The 24,564-nt window shown below is 56.5% G+C and overlaps 1 protein-coding gene across 1 annotated transcript; it reads right to left on the bottom strand.

Moving 5' to 3' along the window:
• Window positions 1-3,542: 3,542 nt before the first annotated feature.
• On the bottom strand, window positions 3,543-14,868 carry OPRD1 (opioid receptor delta 1). Its single transcript, XM_075114796.1, has 3 exons — window positions 14,559-14,868; window positions 8,530-8,879; window positions 3,543-7,815 (listed from the first exon to the last, which is right to left on the bottom strand). The coding sequence occupies exons 1-3, from the start codon at window positions 14,774-14,776 to the stop codon at window positions 7,280-7,282; spliced, it is 1,104 nt and encodes a 367-aa protein (XP_074970897.1). The 5' UTR covers window positions 14,777-14,868; the 3' UTR covers window positions 3,543-7,279.
• Between the last annotated feature and the right edge of the window lie 9,696 nt (window positions 14,869-24,564).

The raw sequence follows: 24,564 nt of genomic DNA, 5'->3' as shown, positions 1-24,564 counted from the left end.
CCCCACCTCGAATGCTGGGCTCAGGTTTGGGCCCCTCGGGACAAGGGGGACCTTGAGGTGCTGGAGTGTGTCCAGAGAAGGGCAGCGGGGCTGGGGCAGGGTCTGGAGCACAAGTGTGCTGGGGGGCGGCTGAGGGGGCTGGGGGGGTTTAGCCTGGAGAAGAGGGGGCTGAGGGGAGCCCTTCTCGCTCTCTGCAGCTGCCTGAGAGGGGCTGGAGTGAGGGGGGGGTCGGTCTCTGCTCCCAAGTCACCAGTGACAGGGCGAGAGGGAACGGCCTCAAGCTGCGCCAGGGGAGGTTTAGGTTGGAGATGAGGGGAAATGCCTTCCCTGCCAGAGGGGTCAGGCCCTGGCACAGGCTGCCCAGAGAGGTGGGGGGGTCACCGTCCCTGGGGGGTTTCAAAAACCGTGTAGCCGTGGCACTTTGGGACATGGTTTAGGAGGCCTGGGGGTGTTGGGCTGAGGGTTGGACTTGATGATCCCAGAGATCTTTTCCAACCTTAATGCTCCTATGGTTCTATGCTTCTCTCTTCACCATTAGCTTGGAGCAGCTCTTCCCGATCCCTCCTTCTCAGTCCCGCTGTTGGACAGGGAAGAGTTTCATGGTGCCAAACTGACCCAAGAAAAGCCAGTGCAAGGGCCCAAGCTGGAACTGGGGGGGACTGGTTGCACCAAGAAGCTCCTGTCTCTCTGAACGGGGGTGTCCTCACTGGGGTGCAGCACCTTTGGGCACACAGCAAAAGGCCGGGCGGATGGAGAGGATGCCTCCTCCCTTCTGCTCAGTGGGTTTTTCCTTGTTTCCTCAGCTGCTGGTGCTGCCGAACGCCTCCTGCTTGGTGATCCCATATCACCTGGGCTGCCAGTGGGCTGGGAACCTCTTGCGGTGGCCGGGCTCTGCTCCTCGAGCAGTCAATAACCTCTGAGAGGTCTGTCTGCCAAGGGCTGGTTTGTCCCTTCTGACAGCACTGACCCTGGGGCAGGGACACCCTTGGTCCTGCCCAACCTCCACCTCCTCCCCAAATTTCCCTGCAGTGCAAGCCAGGAGCCCCCATCCCAGTGCTCCCAGTTGCTTCCCATCCCCTTAGCAAGAACACATTTTTGCATCCATCCACCAGGTTTGAGCAATTTCTTGCAGCATGAGCACGACGGGGCTGGTCGTACCACCCTGCATCATCCCCCCAGGGCCAGATCCTGCCAGGAGCCGATGCAGTTCCTTCCTGCATCTCCTGCAGCTGGGGATAACCCCCATCATTCCAAAATGAGATGGGATCGCTCCCATCCACCCATCCTCAAGGGGCTGGTCCTGCTTCCTGGAGGGGGAAAACATCCCCTTGTGAGCAGGGAGCTCGTTTTCTTTTCAAGAATGAGGGGAAAACAGGGCTGGGGAGAACAATAGGGTTTAAAATATTCGGAGCTGATGAATCAGCCGGCGTTGTCTTGGGAGCCGGAGTGACACTTCAATGGGAAGTTGCTGGAAACTCGGGGAAGGATGAGCCCCCGTGCAGGGGGAGAGGGTGGGCGAAGGGAAACAGCTTAATTGAGGAAAGGGAAACATCTCATTAATGAGGTTTAGTGCAGGCAGTTCAGCCCGGGGAGCGAGGCGGTGCCATTTCAGGGATGAGAAGGAGGAATTTGGGTCCTGTGATAGGGTCTGGGGGGACGCCTGGCTGTGCCAGGATCCGGCCTTGGTGCACGGTGGAGGTTTTCCACTGCTGCACAGCCAGACCCTTCCTCATTGCCAGGGTCCCCCCCTTCAGCAGCTCAGATCCCACACTCCCGGTCCCCATCTGTTGCTATTCGAAGTGCATAAAAGGCTTTTAATTTACAGACAAAAGATGGGAATGTGGGATTTGGGGCTTTAGCATCCGTTGAGGATGAGCTCTGGTGTTGTGAGGCTCTTTTGTTTCCAGAATAAAAGCGCTTTTTGTGTTGTTTCAGCAATGGGTGGGGTTTTTTCCTTGGTTTTTAACATGTTGATTTTTAGGATGAAAAAAAATCTACCTGCACAACGGCTCCTGCATCTTCAAGAGGCTTTGGGGGATACTAAGTTGATTTCTTGTCCTCCTTTTCCTGCCTCAAAAAGGAAACGAGCTTTAATTATTGCCAAGTTGCCGGCTGGCAGGGCCGTGTGGTTTCCCTGGGCTTTGGGAGCCGGCTAATTAAGCAGCCTTGCTGCAGCATGTCGGGTCGCGTGGGTCTTCAGTGACGGGTCTGCGAGTTTTGTCATTTTTGTCATTGCACGGGGCGGTCTCACCTCGCTGAGTCCTGTCTTTAATGCCAGGAACCTGGCCAGTATATCCCAATATAACTGGGGTGTGCAATGGTCTGGTGTGGCTCCTGGTAAAGGAGCTTGTTGGGTCTTTTGGGGCTGCAAATTGGGTTGAAAGAGCAACGCGTGGATCTCCCTGCCCGCTCCCAAAATTGCTGAAGTCCTGGTTCATCTCGTTTAACAACAGGCCAAAAATAGAGAAAACTCCTCACCCGGCTCAGAACATCCCTCCGGAGCTGGGGAACGGGAGCTCGGCTCCTTCCCTGCCTGGAGGAACCCCAGTGCTCCCACGGGACACCAACCAGCCCCCAAAGCCAGTCCCTGGGCTCTGCGTGTTCCTCCCAGTGCCGCTTGCGCAGGGAATAAAATAGCACAAGTTGTGCAGAATTTGTAATTATGAAAGGACGTGGTGGGGGGAAGCGCCCTAGTAATTATTCATAGTATGTTTTTTTCTTTTAAAGTGATGAATCTCAAGTCAAGAAGTGTCTCTTCAGGGCTGAGAGCCTGAACCCACCCCAGGCTGCTCTGGAGCAAGGGTGGTGGGAGATATCACCCACGTCCTCGCCAGAAAAGCCAGATTTACTCATTTCCATACGCATAATAATGCAATTACAAAGTCAGCCTAAACCTGTGGTGCAGACAAAGAAACAGGCGGCTTTGTAATTAATCACACGTGTTACATTACGGTTCATTATTTGGTGGATTAATTAAAAAAAAAAAAAGACCACCGTTTTCTGCAGTAGCAAATGTGTTATTAGAATGCAAAGACGGTCCTGGAAATAGCTTGTAGGTGCGTGGCAGCCCCCGTGTGCTGGCACACCTTGCTGCGTTATTCAGCTGGGCTGGCTGCTGGTTTAACTGGGCTGTGAAATTGCTGGAGTCAGTGCCTGGGCTCATATTCTGAGGGTGCTGGATGATGGAGAGGGTTCTTGGAGCGGTGCTGGAGCAGCGATGCCCCTGCTAGAAATCACCTCCAGGCTGGAAATCTGGTTTTCACATCCACCCCGTGCTCTTTACGGGTTTCCTGTTCTTTGGGAACTCACAGAACACTTCACAAATCAACACGACGGAAGTGATAAATAGTTCAAAATCCAAAGTCTCATTAAGCAGGAGCAGAGTTACAGGCTCCAGCACCCCTTTCCGTTGCATTTTCACTAAATCCTCATTTGCATTTAAATTACAAATGTAATTTGGGCCGGAGTTTGAGCTGCTGGGCTGTTAAAATAAAACTCTATCTTGATGACCGGCAGCAGAGGGTTGCCTCAAATGCCGTCGGTGCAGTGCAAAGGCTTTTGGTTACCAGGGCTTGCAAAATAACCTCAGCTAAAGGGGCTTGGGGTTTATGAAGCTGGTTTTTTTTTCCCAGTACAGTTTTCAAAGCTTGAATTTAGACGTGATTCCTCTCCCACCACTCCCCAGAATGCTGCCCTGAGCAGGACCCTACTCATTTTCAGTGCCTGAGAGTCAAAGGAGAGCTGGAAACTGCTTGCAATCTCTTATTTTATTAATTTTTTTTTTTAGAAAGCACAGTTCCTATACAGAAATGCCATTGAAAGCCCAAAATCATGAGGTCTGAAGCAGGATTTATTGGCTGAAGCACTTTGCAAGGTGCCGGTCGATGTTGTGGACCTGGCAGATTCGGGCAGGAGCCCGAGCTCCATCACACATGGAGTAGCAGGGGGCTGCTATAGCGGGGGACGGGATGGGGTGCCTTGGGGTCACTTTAATTTCATACAGCTATAGACAGAGAGAGATATACATATATATACATATATATAAGCGTACAGAGAGTGCTCTCTGAGCACCCCAGCTGCGGCGTGGCTCTGTGTGGGCAGATATAAGCTCCCAGCGATGTTGCCCGGGGTCAGGATCCGACCCTGGTTTCCCAGACCCAGTGAGGGGCTGGTGGAGCTGCTTTTGGGTGGGTGCCATTGTGGGGAGAAGCTGGATCAGCCCTTGGACGCCTGCCGGGATGCTGCTGAAACGGGCAGGCGGGTGATGCCCCTCCGTGTCATCACAAGGGCTCTGGTGCGGCGTTTGCCATCAATGTCCCCTTTTCCCCAGGAATATTCTTTTTCTGTTTTGGTTTTGTTGTTTGTTTTTTTTCTTTTGGCAGCAAAACCTAAGAAAAGCCACGATTCTCGCTGCGTCCTGGGCTCCCAGCTCTGCCCAAGTGTGGCTGCGTTTAAAAAAATCGTATGACTTGAAGCCTTTTAACCTGCTTTAAGGCCATTGCAGACACGGGCTGGGAATTTGGCAGAGCTCCCCCAGATGGAAAGAACCTGTGGGGATGGGAAATGGGGTGGTTGAGTTTTGGGGGGTGGCCAAGCTGCCTGTGGAGTCCCGAGCCAACCTGCAGCCTCCGGCACTCGCAACTTGGTCCCCCCAACACGATGGCGTGTCCCCGAAGGGGCTGTGCTGGGGCAGAGATGCCCCACGCAGGGGTGATGGGCTTCACCACCCATGTGCCCCCCAGTTTCTTAGCTGTGCTCTCGGCAGCCACCGCTGCTATGGCTGGAAACGCTGCTGTCCTTTGTGCCTTCACCAGCCTCGACCATGGGGTCGGTATTTCTAGGGGACACTGAGGCACCGGCTAAGGAGGATTAAAGAGACCAATGATTTTGGGTCATCACGGTTTTGGGGTTACCCCTCAAATAGAGATACCAAGCTGGAATTCAGCTTCATGCTGAAGCCTGGAGTGAAACCCAAGACATCCTGATCCACAGCGTGGGACATCCCACCCCTGCAAGGACATCCAGCCCTGCTGGCACATCCCACCCTTGCCACGACCCCACCATGAACCAGCTCCAAACCAAGAGCCTTTCCCACTGCACGGCGCTGAGGGTTTTGCCCCTAGGTTGGGTGGAGGTGGAGAGCTGAAGGGTGGCCTCCAACTCCTTCTAGACACTTTAGTCCCTCTTCTCATGCAGCTGAAGCTCAGCCTCGTGGGACCCTGGGGATTTTCGCTCAGCTCCTGCCCTGGAGCCGATCCTGCTCAGCCTCCTGCACCCAATGCTCCACATTGGAGCGTTGCTGCCGGGCTTGTGGCAGCAGGGGATGAGCAGACCAAGTGTGGCTCTGCCGGTGGTCCAGGACCCCATCCATGCCTGCAAAGGGATCCTGAGGAGCCCTGGGCAGGAGCTGGAGATATCTGGGCTGATGCAGCACCCAGCAAAGAGGCTTTTGCTCAGGCCAAGGGGACACGGTGCAGGCAGATGAGGAGGATCGTTCGTGTGCTTCGGCAGCAATTGATTTGAGATCCAAATGGGAAATTTCACCCTGTTTGGTTCCTTTGAAAGAGAAATTGGTGTTGGCTGCCTTGTCAGCTCTGCCTTCCTAATGGGGAGGCTGCAATTTCCACAGGCTCCGGAGAAAGGTAGGGCTGGTAAGGAGAGGTAATGACCTTTATTTGGCTAAATTGATGCAACTGGAAAAACCAGAGACACAACCCAGGCCCTCCATGCAGCCCACGAGCCCCAGGTGCACCCAGGCACTTGTCTGCTTCCTCCAGCTGCATCAATTTGTCCACTAAATGCTATTACCGCTCCCTCTGAGCCTCCTCCTCCTCAGCCTGTTTGACCTCCCAGCCACAGCCGCGGTGGTGGGAAGGTGAGAGGAAGGAAAAATTGTGGCTCCCGGATGCTGCTCGCAGCCGGCGGGGGTGATTCAGGGAGCAGAAGACCAGGAGGACCCATCGGTCATCGTTTAGTGGCAGATAATGCGGTCCAGAGGTCCCTGGCTGGTGACTCCTGCAGGATGTGCTGCCTTGGAGCTCAGCCACTTCTTGGGAGGGACGGCTGCTCCATCCAGATGAGTGCTGGGCGTGAAATCCCAAAAACTCTGCCTCTCACGGGCTGTGGGTCCTTTCTCAGCACAGAGAGCGCTTGCACTTCCCCTGCTTGGGGAATTACGAAACGATGGTGATATTTTTCCCATCTTCTACTAAAATAATAATCCTATCCTTTTTGGCTTTGCTAAAGGAAATCTGGGCAGCGCTGTTGCTCATCCTTCACCCAACGGGCAGTGGAGGGAGAGCCCTCGCAGCACCACCCGTTAGTCCATCCTAATTGCTTTAGCACTGTGAGAAACTCCTCAAGTCCCCACAGATTGCTCTCTTAATGAGCTCTTTCTTGGGCTTAATGTCTTTGGAGGCAGATGGGTGAGGAGCAGTTCCCCATCACCCTGATGGATGCTGGGGGAATTTGGCGTCAGCACACGGACATGGGGTGAGCTTGGGACGTGCCCTGCTTGGTCACCCCAGCCGCCCCCTGGCCTTATCCGTATTCCCAGCATCACATCCATGTCTAGGCTGCAGTCAGAGGTTTCTAAATAATACAGTAATGGCATTAACAGTAGAAAGTTGTCGCCTGGGGCCAGTCCCGGTCTGAAGGACTCCAGTAAAATTTTTACTGTGGATCTGACGCTTTTTGATAACACTGTCTCTAAGCGGCATCGTTTTCTCTTCCCATCTGTGGCTGTTTGTTGGACACAGCTCAGAGGGCATGGAGTGAGGCCCCATGACATGGCAGCACCTCCTGGCACAGTCCCCTTCTGCCTCGGGAGTGTTTCCCCTTTTGCCTCGGATGCGATGCCACCTTGGCCCATATAGGAGGAGAAGTACGTGGTCATTGCAGTCGTGGTGTCCCAGGATCCTTGGGCTTTGCCGACAGCCACCTTTTGGAGAGTGACAGCCCGCGCTGGGTGTACGGGGCTGCTGGCTTTCCCCGGCAGCGGTGGGAGCAGCAGCAGAGCAGCTTTGCCCAGGTCGCCTCTTGTTTTGGTCCTCTCCCTACATTGCTTGGTGAGTCCTCATTCCCCCATCCTGGGTTCTCCAGGATGAAAAAAGTCTTTGCAATCACTTGCTTTCAGTCTGAACAGAACCCAGTGGCGTTATCAAACAGCGCCCGGGCCACCGCTCTGCTAGAGCTCCGTGGTGGTGACCTGGGTCACTTCTGAGCGCAGGTCATCCCCCCCGTGGCCCTGGCAGCCCCACTGGGGGCTGCCCACGTCTAGTCATGCCGGCTTGTTGCGGGCTTCAGAAGGGGTGCAGGTGGAGACACGCTCCCGCGTGGTGTTTCTGGCACGGGAGAAGCTGTTTTGGTCCACGCGGGCTCGGAAAGGCAGGCAAAACTCTCGGAAACACCTCTTGAAATTTTCATCCAGGAAAGCGTAAAGGACTGGGTTGAGGCTGCTGTTGGTATAACCCAGGGCGATGCAGAAATGCAGGCTGGCCACCACGTAGGGGTTCTTCTTGTCTATGTCCACCAGCGTCCAGACGATGACAAAGATGTGGATGGGTGTCCAGCAAATGATGAAGGCTGCCACCACCACCAGCACCATGCGTGTGATGCGCCGCAGATTGCGGTCTTTCTCCTTGGAGCCCGAGAGGAGGCGGACGCTTTTCAGGCGAAGGATCATCAGCCCGTAGCAGATGGTGATGACCAAGATGGGGACCATGAAGGCGAAGATGAAGACACAGATCTTGGTCACGGTGTCCCAGTAGATGGGAGGATCGGGAAACTGGAGCATGCACAGCACCATCCCGTCTGTGGGAGAGAGGATGATCAGGGAGAGAGCTGGTGGAGTGTCTGCTATGAATACTGCCTGCTTTCTGCTCGGTCATGGCTGGGCATGGCCATGCTTATTAAAAACACAAGGAGATGCATGCCCACCTACCAGCTCTTTGCGGAGACTCCCCAGGAGCTTTGTGCCACCAGCCCCCTGCCCTTGGGGTGCCGAGGGGACGTAGTGGGAGCAGTGACCCAGGGACTCGTTCCCTGCAGAGCCTCCTGGGCCATCCCCACGCTGTCTCCTCCCAACCCCCGTGGCAGACACGTCCCCGTGTCACCTTCCGCTGAAACCTGTCCACTTCCCCAAGGCGCCCAGAGCTTTCCTAGCAGCCAAGGGCTGGCAGCCTAACACAGCCCCTGTGGATCTTACTGTGGGCCAGCTGGGGACTTTGCGCTAGCACTGGGAGTGTTTGTAGGCACCCGATTTGCACCCCAGCAGCTGGGGAGAGGCACTGGTTGGACTGGAGTTGGGGAGGGGGGAGGAGAATTTCTGGGGCAGTTTTCAACCTCTGCAGCCAAGACGGAAAATGACACCATGATGATTTTCCATGGCAGGGCATGCTTACGGTTCCTTGGAGGGGTGCCCATCACTAAGCTCAAACCTTTTACAAGACTAGGTGGCTTGGGTTTGCCAGGTCACCCCCTGGATGGACAGATGGGACAGGAGGGAACTTTTCCCCAGAAGCCACTTGCCTTTTGACTTGGTGACCGCCATGGCCATGATGGGCACCCCAATGAGGGAGGAGAGCACCCAGATGCAGACATTGATGATCTTGGCCTTGGCTGGCGTGCGGAAGTCCAGGGCTTTAACCGGGTGGCACACGGCAACGTAGCGGTCCACACTCATCATGGTGAGGGTGAAGATACTGGTGAACATGTTGTAGTAGTCAATGGAGAGCACAACTTTGCAGAGCAGCTCCCCGAAGGGCCAGGTCTCCATCAGGTACTTGGCGCTCTGGAAGGGCAGCGTGCTGGTGGCCAGCGCATCTGCCAGGGCCAGGTTGAAGATGTAGATGTTGGTAGCTGTCTTCATCTTGGTGTACCTAGGGGTGGCAGAGAAGGGAGCCATCACAGGTGGCCAGGGTCGGCTTGCCATGCCCAAGTATGTGTGTGCACACTCAACAAGATGAGGCAGGGGCGCAGCCTGGCTTTCCCTGGCTGCTCACAAGGCGCCATCACCCTTGGTGGGCAAAAGTATGTGCATGTGACATGCCCTTCTGCAGCACCAATGTGCTCAGCACCCTCCCAGCTGGACCAGGGAACATGTTGAGAAAGTACTTGTGTCTGTGCATGGTATTAGTGTGTGTTGAAATCCCAGTGCCTGAGCATGGGTTTGCACTCACACCTGGGACCTTATCCCGCACCTGCAGAACATGGGTTAGACCCTGCTGAAGCGGTTATCGCTTACCTGACCGAGGAGGTGACACTCATTCACGTGTCTGCCTTTATTCAAAGGAAATCTGAAGAAGTTTTCAGGGAAGTCACTTCTCAAATCAATTTACTTCACTTCCCTGAATCAGTTGCACAATGTCCTTTACCTCTCAAAACCTTCATTATCTGATTTTCCACCCAGTAAATCGTGATTATCTAGCTTGCTTCCCTGTTGAGTTTACTTGCAGAAATTGGATCGATTACCCCCGGAAACAGGCCATCTGGAAGCTGCCCAATTAGCCAGGCTGGAACTCCAGATCCTTTGGGGAAGCCTGGCTGCCTCGGCCGCGGCACGTGGCTCGGGGGCTTGGTGCCACTTTCCCCGGGGTGTTCGGCAAGGGCTGCAGCCACCCGTGGCTGGCAAGCCAGCTCTGGTCCTTGTTACATCACGGTAAGAGAAAAGCCCGGTCTTAAGTGCCAAAACCCTTCCTGAAGAGATGAGGCATCGTTTTGGTGGGTGCCAGGGCTGGTAAGCACTGTGGCCAGCGGGGATGGGTGCATGTCCTTGGAGCTCCCAGCCCTGCAGATGTTGCTCAAGGTGATGCTTTGAATGTGTGGTTGGTTTGAAACGGACGCGCATCCCTGCTGTTGGGGGTCCCCAATGGGCAACACATTGGGGTTGGGCTGGGGGGATCTGCGGCCGACCCCGGGTTGTTTGCTAGGCTGAGGTAAGGGCTTACACCAGCAACTCATACCCTCCCTACGCACTCCCTTCCCACAAGTCCCAGTTGCTCAGAGCATCCTCTGCAGCCCTGCGCTCATTTAGATTCACCCTAATTAATTAAGAAAAGTGTCAGTTTGAACACAAGCATCTCTGTCTGTGGCTAAACCTGCCTGTAGCATCCCCGGGGTTGGGTTCAGTCCTAGACAGAGGGGCTTGATTTGGCTCTGGTGTATCAGGGGACACAACCCCTTGGTTGATAGAGGAAAAGATACTGACCCAGTTCACACCCCTTCGTGTGATGGGGTACATGGAATAAATTGGGGTGAGGGGAGTGAGTAGCTCCCATCTTAGATGGTTGTTGCTCTGCTGCCCTGGCTGAAGACCAGGAGAGCAGGCTGGTGTAGGAAAGAGGCTCCCGGGCTCGATGGTAATATCAATTCCCTTCACTTTATCCTTTTCTCCATCTCAGCAGGGTCAGGAAAGCATGCCGGTGGGGGCAGAGACCCGCCAGGTCATGCTGTCAGTAGAGCCAGGAGATGGAGGCTGCAAAAGACATTTCTCTCTGGGAGAACATAGCAGCTCGGACCAGCTCCCGGCCCCAGCAGTGTTCCCTTCTCATTCGCCTTAGCTGCGAATGGCAGCTCCTTGCCCAAGGGTGGAAATACTTGAGTTGAACTTTTTTAAATTTTAAATGCAGCATAAAAAAATGTCTTTTCCTTGAAAAGCCCTTTTCAGTTCTCTTTAGTGTTATTTTCCAAGCTCTTTTGCGAATACGTCTCTTAGAAAAGTTTAATTCCAGGTTAAACAAAAACCTGAGAATTTGTGTTATTGTCAGGTTTTGGCTCACCTAGATTAAAAAAAAATAGTCATTTCAGGTAGATTCGCACTTCTTTGATCTCTGCTTTTTGAGTAAAGTGGAAAAAATCAGTCATGTTTTCATCAGTCATCACGCTCTGCCAGGCGTGCTTGGCCGTGCTGGGTAAGCACTTCCCCGACGCCCTGCCAGATGTGCCGGGAGCGGTGGGGCTGGGGGGCCGGGGCTGTACCCCCCTCCCCGGGCAGGGTGGGGCTGTGCTGGTGACGCAAAGCAGTGATGGGGATGGCTGGGATAATGGGGATGACTTAATTTATCCCCCGGAGCTGGGGATTTGGGGCAGGATTCAGGCCCCTCCAGGATTGGGCTGAGGGTCAAACCCCCTGCACATGGTGGGGGGTCCATTGTGGTGACCCCCCCCAGAGATGCAAACAAAGCCGCTGCTCCAGGAAAGAGGTTTATCCCCCGTAGCAAAGCAAACCGGCCCTTTCTGCTGATGGAGCTCCCTGGGCTGCCAAACCCATCGCAATTAAGCGAGTGCCTTGATTGGGAAGTTATGCACTTGAACGAAACAATCTGGAAGGTGTTGATGGCGAGATGAGGCTGGAGGGGATGGAGCGAGCGCAGGGCGGCTCCGCATTCCAGCAGCAATGCCAGCATTGGGACTCCCAGGTAGGGACCCCTGAGCTCTCCAAACCTCTCAGAAAATAAAAAAGTGAAAAAAAAACACTTGCAAAGATCCTGGAGCTGCTTAAAGCCACCACTTTAAAAAGCCTGGCTTAACAAATCCTGCACCCAGCAAAGGGATGCCCCTTGCAGCCTGTGCAGGGGCTGGCGGGGGGTTGATGGGCTCTGCAGGGACACGGGCACCCGCAAGCCTGAGCTTGCAGCTGCAAATTGCTTCCAGGGGTATATTTAAAAGTGCCTGACAATGCAGCAGTAATTGCGGTGCCGGTCGCCGTCAGGGCTGTCTGCCGCGCTGCTGTCGGAGGGTGCTGGGGAGGCTGAGCTCCCTCCGGGCGCACGGCTGGGTTTTGGCTGCTCTGGGCAAGGAGTGATTTGGGTTTTGGCTGTGCTCGACGCTCTGGGGTGCTGGGTGCCCATTCGGGGAGCTCAGCTGGGGGCCATGGAGCAGAGTCCTGCATGTACCTGCCCTCTGGCGTGCACAGAGCTCTGTGGCATCCTCAGCACTGTGTCCCCAGGGACCCCGAGGTCCCCGAGCCCCGCAGGATGCACTCCAGCCGTGTTTGCAGGCTGCCCGGGCACTCTGCACAGGCCCAAGGGCAGTGGGAGGTGTCCAGTATCTCCCCATCAGCAAGGTCTGAACCCAAGCTGATCCCATTTCACAGCCCTATCCCACATGGAGACAGGTTTCCCCCAGTGGAGCCTGACTAGTCCTGTCCTAAACCCTCCCAACGTGGAGCAACTCTGCCAATGAACCCCTGTGAAACTCCAGGTGAGCTCAGCGACGTAAGGGGTGAAGGCACAGGCTGGGCTTTGTGTGTGTCCCCAGCCCCTCCTGTCCCAGGGGCTCAGAGGATGGTATTTATTCGTTCCTCGGGAGATGTATTTAATTCCATCATCAGCTGGTGGGGCGGAAAATGGGGGCTAGAAACCACGGTGGTGGGATCTGTGGATGCTGTAAAGTCAGGCTTTCTAAAGCATGGGTAACATTAGGTTACTTAGTGAGTTAAATAGGGAGGATGTTGTTTGCACATTAAAGCCTTCTCTTTAAAATGCCTTCCCTCTGCTAGAGCAGAACCAGCTGGAGGGGGTCTAATAACACTCATCCTTCACCGTGACACTGAACGTGGCGTACATCTCTGCAACAGTTACCTTAATTTGCTTTTTCAGTCTAGGACTGATATTTTTAAAGCTGCTTTGAGTCAATGAAAAAATCCCATCCGGTGTTGGCTAGGGCCAGCGAGTGGCAGCCCCATCGCGCTACCCATCCGCCCACCCTCTCAGGTGGCTAAAAATACACAGCAGAGGTACCCAAGGAGTGGGGAGCCAGGCGCAAGGGTGATGGGCAGCCTGGCGAGGCTCGTGGGCATGTTTCAGGCTGGTTTGCTTCCCCACAGTGAGTCACCGCATTTATTTTGTGCACAGGCATTGCCGGGCTGTGCTGACCTCCTGTAACGCTACGGATGGAAAGTGCTGTGGAGGGGGGGATGGAAATGGTTAAAAATGAGGATTCTGGGGGTTTGCCTAAATCCAGTCTCAAGTTCTGATTTGGCCCCCCGGGTTTTGGCCCCAGCTGGGGTTACAGCAACCCCTGGAGTGATGGGAATTGGGATTAACCCTATGAATCCTGGCCCCCCACCCCAGGACAAGCCCCCTTTGATGTGGGAGGGGTGCACTGAAGTGCAGGGATGCAGTGAGACCCCTGTTCCCTCCTGCCAGGCTGGAGGTGGCGAAGCTTCTGTGCCATCACCAGCAGCGGTGCGATGGTGAGCACGGCTCCTGCCTCCGCTGCTGCCCAGCCCCGTCCTCCGCTGCCGCTGGGGTCTGGGGGGACATGGAGGGCTCTGCCAGCCCCCGCTGCCGGTGGCGGTCCTGCGGTCTGCAAGACTTGGCTTTATTGTCCCATAGTAACTGCAGCTTTGGCCACATTAACCCCTTACCCAGAAAGGATCAACTGGTGTCTCGGACAAAGAGGCAGTTCGTATGGGCAGGAAATTTTGCACCCAGTTAGAAGTGCTGGACTGGGAACAGCAGCATCTCACTGTGCCCCATCTGCCAAAAGCGGGGTTTTGAGGTCCTGTTGTTTGTCCTGGGGTGCAGAGACCCAGAAGGCCCCCTCCCTTCCCAGGGAAAACCTCGGCAGAAGTGCCTCTGCCAGCCAAGGACCTGCCCCAGCGCTTGCCTTCCCACTGCAATGCTGGATAGAGCCAAAGCGGGGTTCAGGGTCCCCCGGGACGTGAGCAGCTCTCTCTGGAGCTGATGCCTCATGCTGGGGGGGCCAGGGGACAGCTCAGCTGTGGTGCGAGCTGGGGCTGGGCAATGCGGGCTCCTGCTCTTTGTTAGAGAAAAGCAGGAGTCAGCCAGCTGCGGGAGGTGCCATCGGCACGAACACGAGCTCGGGCAGAGCCGGGAATGGGCTGCGGTGGGTAATTCATGCTCTGAGCATCTTGGGTCCGGGTGATGGAGTGGGGTAGGTACCAGTGGGAGCCCACCAGCCGTGGGGTGGGTGCTCGGGGGACTTGGGAGCCTCCCTGTAAACAGGGCAGCTCTCAGCAGTGGAATTTGTGAGTTGGAAATAAATACCCCGTCAACCTCTTGGCTCTCCCAAACCCCAGCACGACCAGCCCTGCAGCTCCTCTTCCCCCAGCTCCCCGTGCAAGGGTGAGGAACATGCGGCTGCTGGGGTCGGGGTGTGTCCCCCAGCTTCCCCCCCCGAACACCGGCTCCCGTGCACCCTCCCGTGCTGCTCCGTGCACACGCAGTCTTTGCTTTTTCTTCTTGCACAGCATCCAGACATGCTCCACACACGTTTGTGCTCGCACACACACACACACTGTTCACACGCACATCACGCCCACCAGCTACACCCATCTCCGTGCTACCTGCGCTCACAAGCGCCCGGTGCACACCCACCCTCGCTCCTGCTGCCGTCTCACGTCTTGCACATGGTGCACGCTCATCCCCGGTGCACGCTGGCTCTGGCTGCCGTCTCACGTCTTGCACACTCACTCGCCCCAGCGCACGCTCCCCTCTCACACCTGCTCACCCCACACACCCTTGCTCCCCCTTTTCACAGCCTCCCCGGCGCCGAGGCTGGTGTGGGGTGCCGCCGGGGCACCCCGCTCTCACCTGACGATGCCGTACATGACCAGGACGTTGCCCAGCAGCCCCACCACGCACACCACGGAGTAGAGCGCGGTGATGACGATGGCGATGAGGATGGAGGTGGCGTTCTTGGCCCTCTGCGGCCCCGTGTCATTGACCCCGTGGCCGGGCAGGGGGGCCCAGGCAGTGCCGTTGCCCCAGGAGGTACCGGCAGCGGTGGGCAGCTCCGTGGGCAGCTCCATGGCCCACGGGCGGCGCTGGCCCCCCCGTGCGCATCCGAGAGCCGCCTGTTCGAGCCCCGCTCCCGGCCAGCGCCGCCGCCTCCTCCCGCACCCACCCGCGGCCGGGGACGCCTTATAAACCCGGCGTGTCCCCCGAGCCACGTGGGGCCGGGGGCGGCCCTGCCCGCCCGTCTGCCCCCACCCCTGCCTGCCTCCCTCCCACCTCCCGCCAGCACCTCCCTGCCTGCTCCCCCCGCTCCCTGCCCGCTATCCTCCCCCCTGCTCCTTATCTGTCCCCCCCGTCCCTGCCTGCCTTCCTCCCCCCTCGGTACCTACCTGCGTCCCCCCCCACCCCCGCATGTCGCTGTCTTCCTCCCTAGCCACTGCCTGACACCCCCCAATCCCTGTCTCCTTTCCCACCCCCCAGGTCGCTACCTGCATCCCCCTCTCCATCCCTGCCTGCCTTCCCCGCCCCCATCCCTGCCTGCACCCCCCCGCCACGGACCCTGCCTGCCCCCCATCCCTGCCTGCCGCCCACCCCCGGTGCCGGCAGAGCTGCGGGGGCGGCCCCGAGCATCCCGGGGGGCCCGGGCTTGACGGGGGGTGCGGTGTGTCTCGGCGCTATGGCTGTTTCGGGTTTTCTTTGTCTGGAAGAAGGAGGGGGGGGACAAACAGCCCCCTTGTGCCCAAAGCAATGCTGGGGTCTCTTCAATCTCCCCCCTCGCCCTGTGCCTTCTCTCTCCCTCTATATGCTGGGAGGTGGGGGGTTTGGGGATGCTGAGGAGCTTGGGGGGGGATATTGCAGGGGGACTCAGGAGGGATGCTGTGGGGTGGGGGCTTGAGGGAGGGACTGGGAGGGATGCTGTCGGTGGGGGAATTCGGAGGGGCGCTGGGGGGGAGGCATGGTGGGGTGATGGAGGGGGATCTGGGGAGGTTGCTGTGGGGTGAGGAGCTTTGGGGGGGATGCTGAAGAAGGACTTGGGGAGCGATGCTGGGGGGGGTTAGGAGGGATGCTGCTGCAGGGTGAGGGATTTAGGGGGATGCTGCAGGGTGGGGGTGCACACACAGGCCCATGAGCACTGTCTGCTCAGCAGAGCTGGGCTTGTGGGATGCTGAGGGTCACCCTTGCCTTCCTTGGGGCAGGACCCCCCCAGCAGGTCACCCCCTTTTCAGGGTCTGCAAAGCAGAGAGGCAGGAGCCTTATTTTTCCTGGAGACCCAGCAGATGCAGGGGCTGTGGGGTCCCGTTTTTGTGTGGCCTCTGTTGCCTCTTCACTTTGGGGATGGATTCAGTCATTGCCCTGTGCCCTGGGACAGAGCTGGTTTGGCTAGATAGGATGGTTTGCTGCAATTTTGGGTGCCTTTGGCTCAGGATGGACAGGAGACAGGACACAGGACATGGAGGAAAGGCCAGCAGCTGGTTCAACCCTGGAGATGGGATTTTCAATCTGCATAGAGCTCTGCCGGCATAAAACTCCTGCAGTGTCGAAGCATCCAGATATTTCATCAAGAGCCTCATAAAAATGCCTAGGAGGGAATTAATAGCTTTTCATTCATTCGATGGTTCAGATGGTAAACAGCTCCTGGGCCGCTGACCGAGGAGGCAGCAACACTGTGCGGCGGGTTTCTGCCGTCATGCAGCGAGGGTTTCGGTGGCAGCACTCCCGGCTTCATCCCAGAGGGCTGGTGGGATGGATATGGGCAGGAACTGGGAGCACAGGGATGGCTTTAATGCGTTATCTGCCTTGGGTCCTGCACTTCTCATCTTCATGCAGTGCATCAACCTCTCTGCCCAGAGGGTGGGTGTTCCCATTCCTGTGATGGTTTTGCAAGGAGACACGAGGCATGGAAAGCCCAGGCAGGACAGAGGGCTACATCCCAGAAGCGCATGTCCTTCAGGACATGGGGTTTAAACACCTTCCCTAGGGTGCAAACAGCCTCCCAGGCCCAGAGCAAGGTGGCAAGTCTCTGCTGTGCACAGCTCTGACGCAGTCCGGCTGCTGATCTGCCCCAGTGGGAGAGAAACGCTGGGTCAGGGAGTGTGAAATAGCTTTTAGTGTGACTGAGGATCAATTTGGAAGAGAGCTCATCCCTTCACTTGGCTCCCAGCATGGTCAAAGACCCCACACTGACCCTTTTCCAAGGCGTTATCTGCAAGGAACTCATCATCCTAGCAGGTTCCAGCAAACACATCCTCTCGGCTCAGCTCTGGCATTTATTTATTTTTTTTTCAACTGGAATGTTAAAAATAAACCCAGCGGATACATAAAACAAATGGAAATCTTTAAAGGGCTTTGCTGTTCATCCGCCTGCATTTGGTTGGTGCTGCTCCACCTGCTGAGCCGGGCTACTGCCACACTTGTTAGTTCCCAAAACTGGGGAGACTGAGGCAGGGAGGTCGCGTCGGAGGGGAGAGCATCACCCCATTGCAGCACACGAGCGCGAGGACCATTCATGCAGCAGGCGAAGGGCAGCGATGGCTCCTGCAAGTCCTGGCTCCCATCGCTGGTGCTGGTCAGTCCCCAGCCAGGGGCGAGGGTGCCCGGGCAGCCGAGGCGTCTGTCCACACCCCGAGTTTTATCGGTGCCACTTTATCAGGGCTTGTGTCCTGCTCTCCTATGGGGATTGCTCCCCTTAGGAAGCTCTCCATGCCATTGCCTTAGCTTGTATTTTCTCCTCCACCTGCTGGATAAAAGGGGGACGCTGCCTCTCCCACCCCCCTCCAAACAGCTCCTGTGCAGAAGAGGAGTTAAATCAAATCGAGGTGGCGAGAGCGACACTGAGGCTGTCGAGGAGGAAAATTCATGTTGCTCATCTACCCGGTGAGCTGGGGTCCATCTGGGGGAATTTACAGCCCCGGCTGCTAAAGGCGGTGTTTTGATTTACTCAGAGGCTGCAAAGTCGACAAAGTGTATTTCACAGTGGGAAGACCCTCTTTCCCTCCGGAATTTATTGGGTTTGATTAAAATGGCCATAAAAATAACACACAGGAGCTTTGAATCTGCTTTGGCAGGGCTCCAGTCGAAATCCATGGGAATCTCTGGAGGTTAATGGAGGAGGAAACAGGGAAAGATGATTTCTCCCCAGAGATTTTCGGGACCTCAGGAGGACACTGAGCCTCCGTACGTGCCGCTCACCTCCCCTGGCCCTGTTGGAGAGAGCCTTGCACTGGGGCTCCGGCAGCGCCACGATGGCTGCGTCTTGTGCCGATGGCCGTGGGGCCGAGGTGTGAGCTGGGGAGCCCCAGCACCAGGGCAGCTCTGCCACGTATATAAATGAAAATAAAAACATATAAATATATTTTTTAAATATTTATATATAAATATAATTTCCAGTTTGGCAGCCAGCTTCAGTCCTGCCTGTGACAATTCAGGGCTGTGATGACTAGAGGAGAAGCTATGATTTTTAGTCCCTCTCCCCAGTGCTTGACTTCCTTTTTTACTGGATTTTTGCCAAAAATTCGAAGACGTGGCGCTGGGGCAGCTGGGTGCAATGGCTTTTAGTTGAGCTGAGGGTTGCTTTTGGCAAGACAAGCAGCCCCAAGAGCTGGACACATGGGCTTTCCCTGACGTGCACCGCCATTCGTGTGCCGCTTTCTCGCCTCCCGACGCTACGCAAGCAGGTTTTTTTATTTGTGCAGGGTTTTGCTTTTAAAGCAAATGCCACTCAGACCTGGAGCGTGGCTTCTGCGATCGATCCTGCGGGGATGGGGACTGACTGAAATGCCACCGGGGTGCTGCGTCCTGGCCCCATCGTTGTCCGTGACCCACCCTAACGCCCTGGCACGAACCGGTGCTGGATGGTACCCGTGGGCAAGGACACACCACGTGTGCAGGTACCTTTTTTCTCCATCTCCTTGCCTGCTTTTCCACTTGTCCTTGACAAGAGCATTTTGTGGGGCTCTTTGTGGACGGAGCACTGCATCCCCAGGTGCTTAAGACGAGCCAAAATAGCCTCGTTGTGACAGCAAATGAATAAACCCCTCAACAAATCCACAGCACCAGAAGTCAAAATCAGATGCTGCTTGGAAAGTTTCCTGAATGTTTCATCTGCACCCTGCCAAGAGAGGGACTTTATTTGCATGGCTTTGCTCTTGGTAGCAAATGCAACTCCTCCTGCGGGGAAGGAAGGAGCGTGGTACGGGGAGGCAACGGCTCCTGTCGAGCCCACCAGCTCCTTTCCCTTCTGCTCAGCAAAGCCATCTACCCTCGGGGGTGCGAACCCATCACGGGGTCTGCGGGTGAAGCCTAAAAATAGCAGGATGCGTAAGAGGAGCTGGAATCACACAAGGAGGCAGCTGGGCTAAGCGAGGCAGACAGCAACCTGGGCAGAGCAGAGCAAGCTAAAATAGCTCCTTCTGCTGCAGGAGGAGCCTCACCGGGATGGTCGAGGCTGAGCCGCTGGGGTTTTCCAGGGCAAAGATGGGAAGTTGGAGGTGGGATCTACACTCCCACAAGGCTGGAAATCCAGGTGGCTGCTGCAGCACCCAGAAAACCACGTGCAAAAAGAGCAGGGTTTTGTTTGCACCCTGTGGGTGCTGTGGGAGGGCCGACGGGGTGCCTGGCCCTGAACCCGGCCCAGGGACAGACCCTGGCCCATCACCTCTCCAAGCCAGAGAGCAAACGGGCTGTGACCAGCCTGCAGCCTCCCACAGGGAAGCAAGGCACTAGAAACAGTGGGGAAGTGCCCAAATGAATCCTCCGCGGTTAACGGAGCTGGCAGGTCTGAGTGTGACTGTGCTTCTGCCACGCAGCCGGAGCCACACAGTCCCCACGGACCCCAGTTCCCCTTTGAGCATCCTGGGGAGGGGATGGGTGCTGGGTGCTGGGACCAGCACCAGCCTCAGGGAGAGGCAGGGACCAGGTTACATGGTGGTGAGAGCGGTCCCATATGCATGGCCCAAACCAGAGTCTGGCCGTCCGTCCATCCATCCCCTTACGTAACTGACACACCAGATGGGATTCACCAGCCCCACCTTCTCCCCCTGAGCTGCCGTTATGCTTCTTCAGGGCCTGATTCACCCCATCCTAATTCAGGCCTTCAGGCGGCTCGGATGGATGTGCCCAGGGGATTTTTGCCTCTCCCATTGCGTCTATGAGAACCCCAAGTGGTCAGTGCGGTGGAGGCTCCTGGATGGAGCCCAGCTTGTGGTGACCCACTTTTGGCGAGTCTCGGCTTGCACCCAGCTCCCCTTGTTCAGAAGGATGACCTGGGGCATGTGCAGAATCACACCTTGGGGAATCGCAGCGGAAAACATCACCCTGTTTTCTGTAGGTCTGAGATGTTTTGGGGCTTGCAAGGAAGGGAGCGAATGGACCAGATGCTCCACGAGCATCAGCCCAACCGCACAGGTACCCACCAAGCTGTGGGTCCAGGCTGCTCCCCCTGGCTCTGCAGGGCTCATCGCTTCCCCTCCCTCCACTGACAGCTCCAGGTAAATTGGCCTTGAAGAGGAAAATGAGCTGATTTGTGTGTTTTGTTTTTCTCACATACCTTGTGGGGCAGCTGCTGGGAAAAAACAAAGCCCAGCCCTCAGGGGAGTTAAAATTAGATGAGATTCTTCTCTGCCTCACCATTATGTGTGGCTGAATGGCAAGAAGGAGGATTTTTTTGCAGCATTATTTCCTCAGCATTGTGTGCAGGGAAGGTCTCTCCGAGGGCAGGGTATTTGCATAGTGGTGGACATGCTGTGAGATGGCTGGGGTTGGAGCCCGGTGGGGAGGTTGGATGGGAAATCTCAGCCGGGGACTTTACAGGCGCCAATCCCACTCCCGGAGATCAGCACTGTCCCGGGGGATGATGCCATCAGTGTCCCCAAGGTGTGCTCAGTGTCCCCAAGACATGAGAGGGACTGTCCTCTCTCTGGGCTCAAGGTGGGGCCAGCCTGCCCCAAGCCCCCTGCTCCCACCCAAGGCTGGGTGCACCAAGGGTCCTTAAAATTACAAGGTAAGTGCATCAGCTGGTTCATCCTGTTTCCTTGAAAAAATGCCTCCAAACTGATTATTTTAACTGAGGGTTACTAAACCCTTTTTCTTCACTCCAGCTCATGCCTGGCCCCGTAGCGGGGCTGGGGCCGGGGCCAGCATATGGCTCACGGGCACCACCAGCCTCCCCGAGCTGTGCTGGCAGCAAAGGACGCTGCACCATACCCCATCCCCATGGGAGACTTTTTTTTTTCCTGATCATTGCTTATTTAGGTATTTTCACACCCACCCACCAGTGCTGTCTTCGGCTGACAATGGAGCATTGATTGGGAACTGGCAGCGTCTCCCCAGATTTTGGGGAGCTGTGAGCCTGGGCTGTCCGTCTCCCCCCCCCCCAGCTGGCTCTCAGAGGTGGCATCACTGCTTTCCATCCGATGCGTCTCGGGAGCGTTAACAACCTGTGAGTCATCTCATAAATGAACCATCTTGGGGAGGGGGGATCCAGGGCGGGATGCTGCTGTGTTGGAAAAATAAAGCTTTGAGCTGCCGGTGGAGGGAATTGGTGTGAATGTGAGCCCTGGGCTCCCTGAAGGGGCTGGGGCTGGGTTTTCCTGGGCAGGGAGCCGGTCCCTCCAGGCTGGGACATGGGGACAGTGCGTCCTCGTGCCTGTGCTGGCTGTGACATGCTGCAGGAATGAGGGACCCATGTGCACGTGTGCAGACAAGGAGGAGATTTACAGCCAGGTTTCCTAAGGGAATAAGGCCGGTTTGTCCATCTCCCTTGGATCTGACCGGGGATTTGCTGGTTACTGTTGGTGTATCAGCAGGACAGAGGTTAGACCCAGGCCAGACCTGGGTTAGAACCCCTGGGCCACCTTCAACCACCCTGGTCATGGAGGAGGCAGTTTTCCTTCTCAGCATATAAAGTATTTGCCTTTTCTGCAGCTTTTTAGCTTCCTGCCATAACACCCAGGACAGAGGGGATGCTCCTGCCTTGATCCACGGTCCCCACAGCTGAGCCATCACTGGCACATCCACCGCAGAGCCGGTGCCGGGATGGGACAGCCGTGTGGGTGTTCAGCCCATTAATTGACCTCCGAGGGCTCCGGGGCCGCCGGGGAGGAAGCGGGTGTCGTCTTTGATGTTGTGAATCCAGGTCAGCACTAACCCAGCTGCAATCCTGCAATCCTGCTGCTCTCTAACCGTGCCAAATCACAGGGCACAGCCTGCCTCCTTTCCTCCTCTTGCTCGGGGCACAGAGCTCTGTTCTCCCCTTTACTTGTTCATGCTCCTCCAAATGTCCACGGGATGAGTTGGTTTGGGGTTGGGAGAGGGAAGGAAAACTCCTCTTGGTGGAAAACCCATGGAAAAGCACAGATTTGGCCAAGGTGTGTGGGCTGAAGGATGGAGATTTGGGTGGCTCAGACCTAGAGGCATCAGCATCAGGAGCTGCAGAAGGAGCATCCAGCTCCAGCCGGCACTTTGCTTTCGTGCCAGTCAGTCCCTGCAGGCCACGGAGATGTGAAGGTCAGGGAAGCAACCGCATATGATTGAGCACTGGTGGTTTACAAGGTATTTTATACATGTGATTAAGGCTCTTTTCCTGGCTGGCTGGGAGCCTGCTTGCCATACCCAGCCTGGGCAGGGTGGCTGCCTGGCCATGGGGCAGCACAGGGACCAGCATGCCCCCACCACAGTGTGGACCCACAGGCAGCAGGTCCTGGAGTAATGCTTTGGTTTGCGGCAGGATCCTGGGAGGTTTTGAAAGGTGCTCAGCGAGTCCTGAAGGCAGGACTTACTGCAGGGAATCAGGCCGCAGCATCCCTCACCTGCCTGTCTTCCTCACCTGGGGCTGGTCATGGCTGGTTCGTTGCCAGGGCAGGGCTCTCTCCCAAAAGCTCAGCCAAGCTCAGGACTTTTCCTTGACACTTTGATCACACTCTGAAGGGCTCAAGAGTTGGGATCAGCCAGAGCCAGGCTGGAGACAGGCTTGGCCAGAGCCCAAGCAAAGCCCTTTTGGCACCAGCCAGCGACCTGGTTTCTACCCAGCTCATCCCTGACTTGTCCAAACCGGTCTCCAGCAGAAGAGCCAACATCGCATGTTGGTTGGGTGGTTTTCTATAACATCCCCTCTACATCAGGAGGCACATCAGCCCCAGGGTGCCTTGAGCGCCACAGGCGCAGGGACCACTGCGTACCCATGCACATCCCCCTGACGGCTGCTGGTGCCAACCCTACCTGTGTCTGCAAATAAATTGCTGCAGGTTGGCGCTTTGGAGGTGCCCAGCCTCTTCTTTGGGAGCTGCAACTACCAGTGGAACTTAGGGAAACCTCCATGTCAGTGACGCTCCAGCCCTGCTGGGAGTCAAACAGAGCCATAAGGTGAGGGCCTGCCCTATTTCTCCTGGTTGCTCTTGTGCATCCTCCTTTCCCGGGTGCTGGGAAGGTGTGAAAGCACCCGGCAAGGAGCAGGAGGCAAGAATCTGCCCTCAAAGCTTCAAATAAGGTGATGAACCTTCCCAGCCTCACTGGAGAGCTGCAGAACATGCATGTCAGTGTTCATGGCGATCCCACCCCTGCCATGGCTGCCTCGGTGGGTTCCTCCTCCCACCCTTGGCCAGCGGTAGGGATTTTGCTTTGCTTCGGTTCTCAGCCTGATAAAATCAGATGCCCGCTGCCATCTGTTCTGGCTTGTCCTGGTGGCCCCAGGAGAGCACCTGGGGAGGGCAGCATCTCCTCAATCCAAAGGGACACAGATGGTGGCTACCCAATGCCGTATTTTTCCAAGACAGCCACCTGCTTCCCTCGCTGCTGCCGGGAGCGATGCCGAGCCATGGGGCAGAGCTGCTGCCGGTGTTCCCGGTCCATCGGCCAGCACTGGGAGCCTCTGGAGACTGGGGTGAGGGCTCTGCTCTTCTGTGGTCGTGACTCTGGTGCTGCTGGTGTCCGGCCGAGGGTAAAGCACTTGAGCGAGTGACCTTGGTTGCAGTGATTAAGTGACATGGGCTGGGAGGGAGTAAATCACGGTATTTATTAAATCGCTGCTCCCAGTGAAGCAAGTGGGTGTTATCGACAGAAAAATGAGCAGTGTCAGAGAAAGGGGGGAGAAGCAAGAACTGGGCTGGGGGGGTCCTCATGGGATGCCTTCACCTGTGTTTCGGTCTTTAGTAGAGAGGAGATACCCAGGCACGTCCAAGCTGGGGTGGTTTAAACCATGAGTTGAATCGCATCAGCGATGGGTCTTGGAGGAAATCCCTGGGGCTGCGAGAGCCTGGCATGTGTGCGCCACCGAGAGGGTGGTCTCAGAGGGGGGCCGGGCACCCCGGAACGGCGGGTTTGGCCATCCCAAGGGCAGGCTGCCAGCACTGCAGTGTTGGTCTGGGGCTGGGCGAGGGCAGCGAGCAGGCAGGGGCCAGAGGAAGAGGAGCAGTGCCAGTGAAGGCTGCTGCACTCAGCCATCGCCTGTTCATGCTTCTCCCAGCGTCAAAGGCAGCTCCCCCTCCCCCAGCCTCTCCAGTCTGCAAAACCTGTGACAGCTGATCACAGAAGGTGATTTCTCTCTCTCCCCCCTCTCTTCATTTTCTTTCTTCTCCGGAAAGGCACAAAAATCCCCCCCCTCATCCCCCTCCTGCATCTTGGAGATGTGCAGGATCTTCCTCCCTCCCGCTCCCACTCTTCCTCCCCAAAGCCACCACAGCCCCGCACAAAGCCGGGGACAGGCTCAACTCCGGCTCACCCATCTCAGCCCTCTGGCCGCCTCCCCATCCCCTTCCCGCACGCCGCAGCCTGGGGAAGACATTAGCAGGGAAGATTTCTTCTCTGATTATTGGGCTGGGGCTGTTTTTTTTCTGGAAAACCCTTTCAGGGCTGCAGACCTGCAGGTCCC

The sequence above is a fragment of the Phalacrocorax aristotelis genome, chromosome 20 (genome assembly GCF_949628215.1).
Source record: "Phalacrocorax aristotelis chromosome 20, bGulAri2.1, whole genome shotgun sequence".
NCBI classification, from domain to species: domain Eukaryota; kingdom Metazoa; phylum Chordata; class Aves; order Suliformes; family Phalacrocoracidae; genus Phalacrocorax; species Phalacrocorax aristotelis.
The sequence above is the reverse complement of the archived record's forward strand: the minus strand, read 5'-3'. Positions and strand labels throughout refer to the sequence as shown.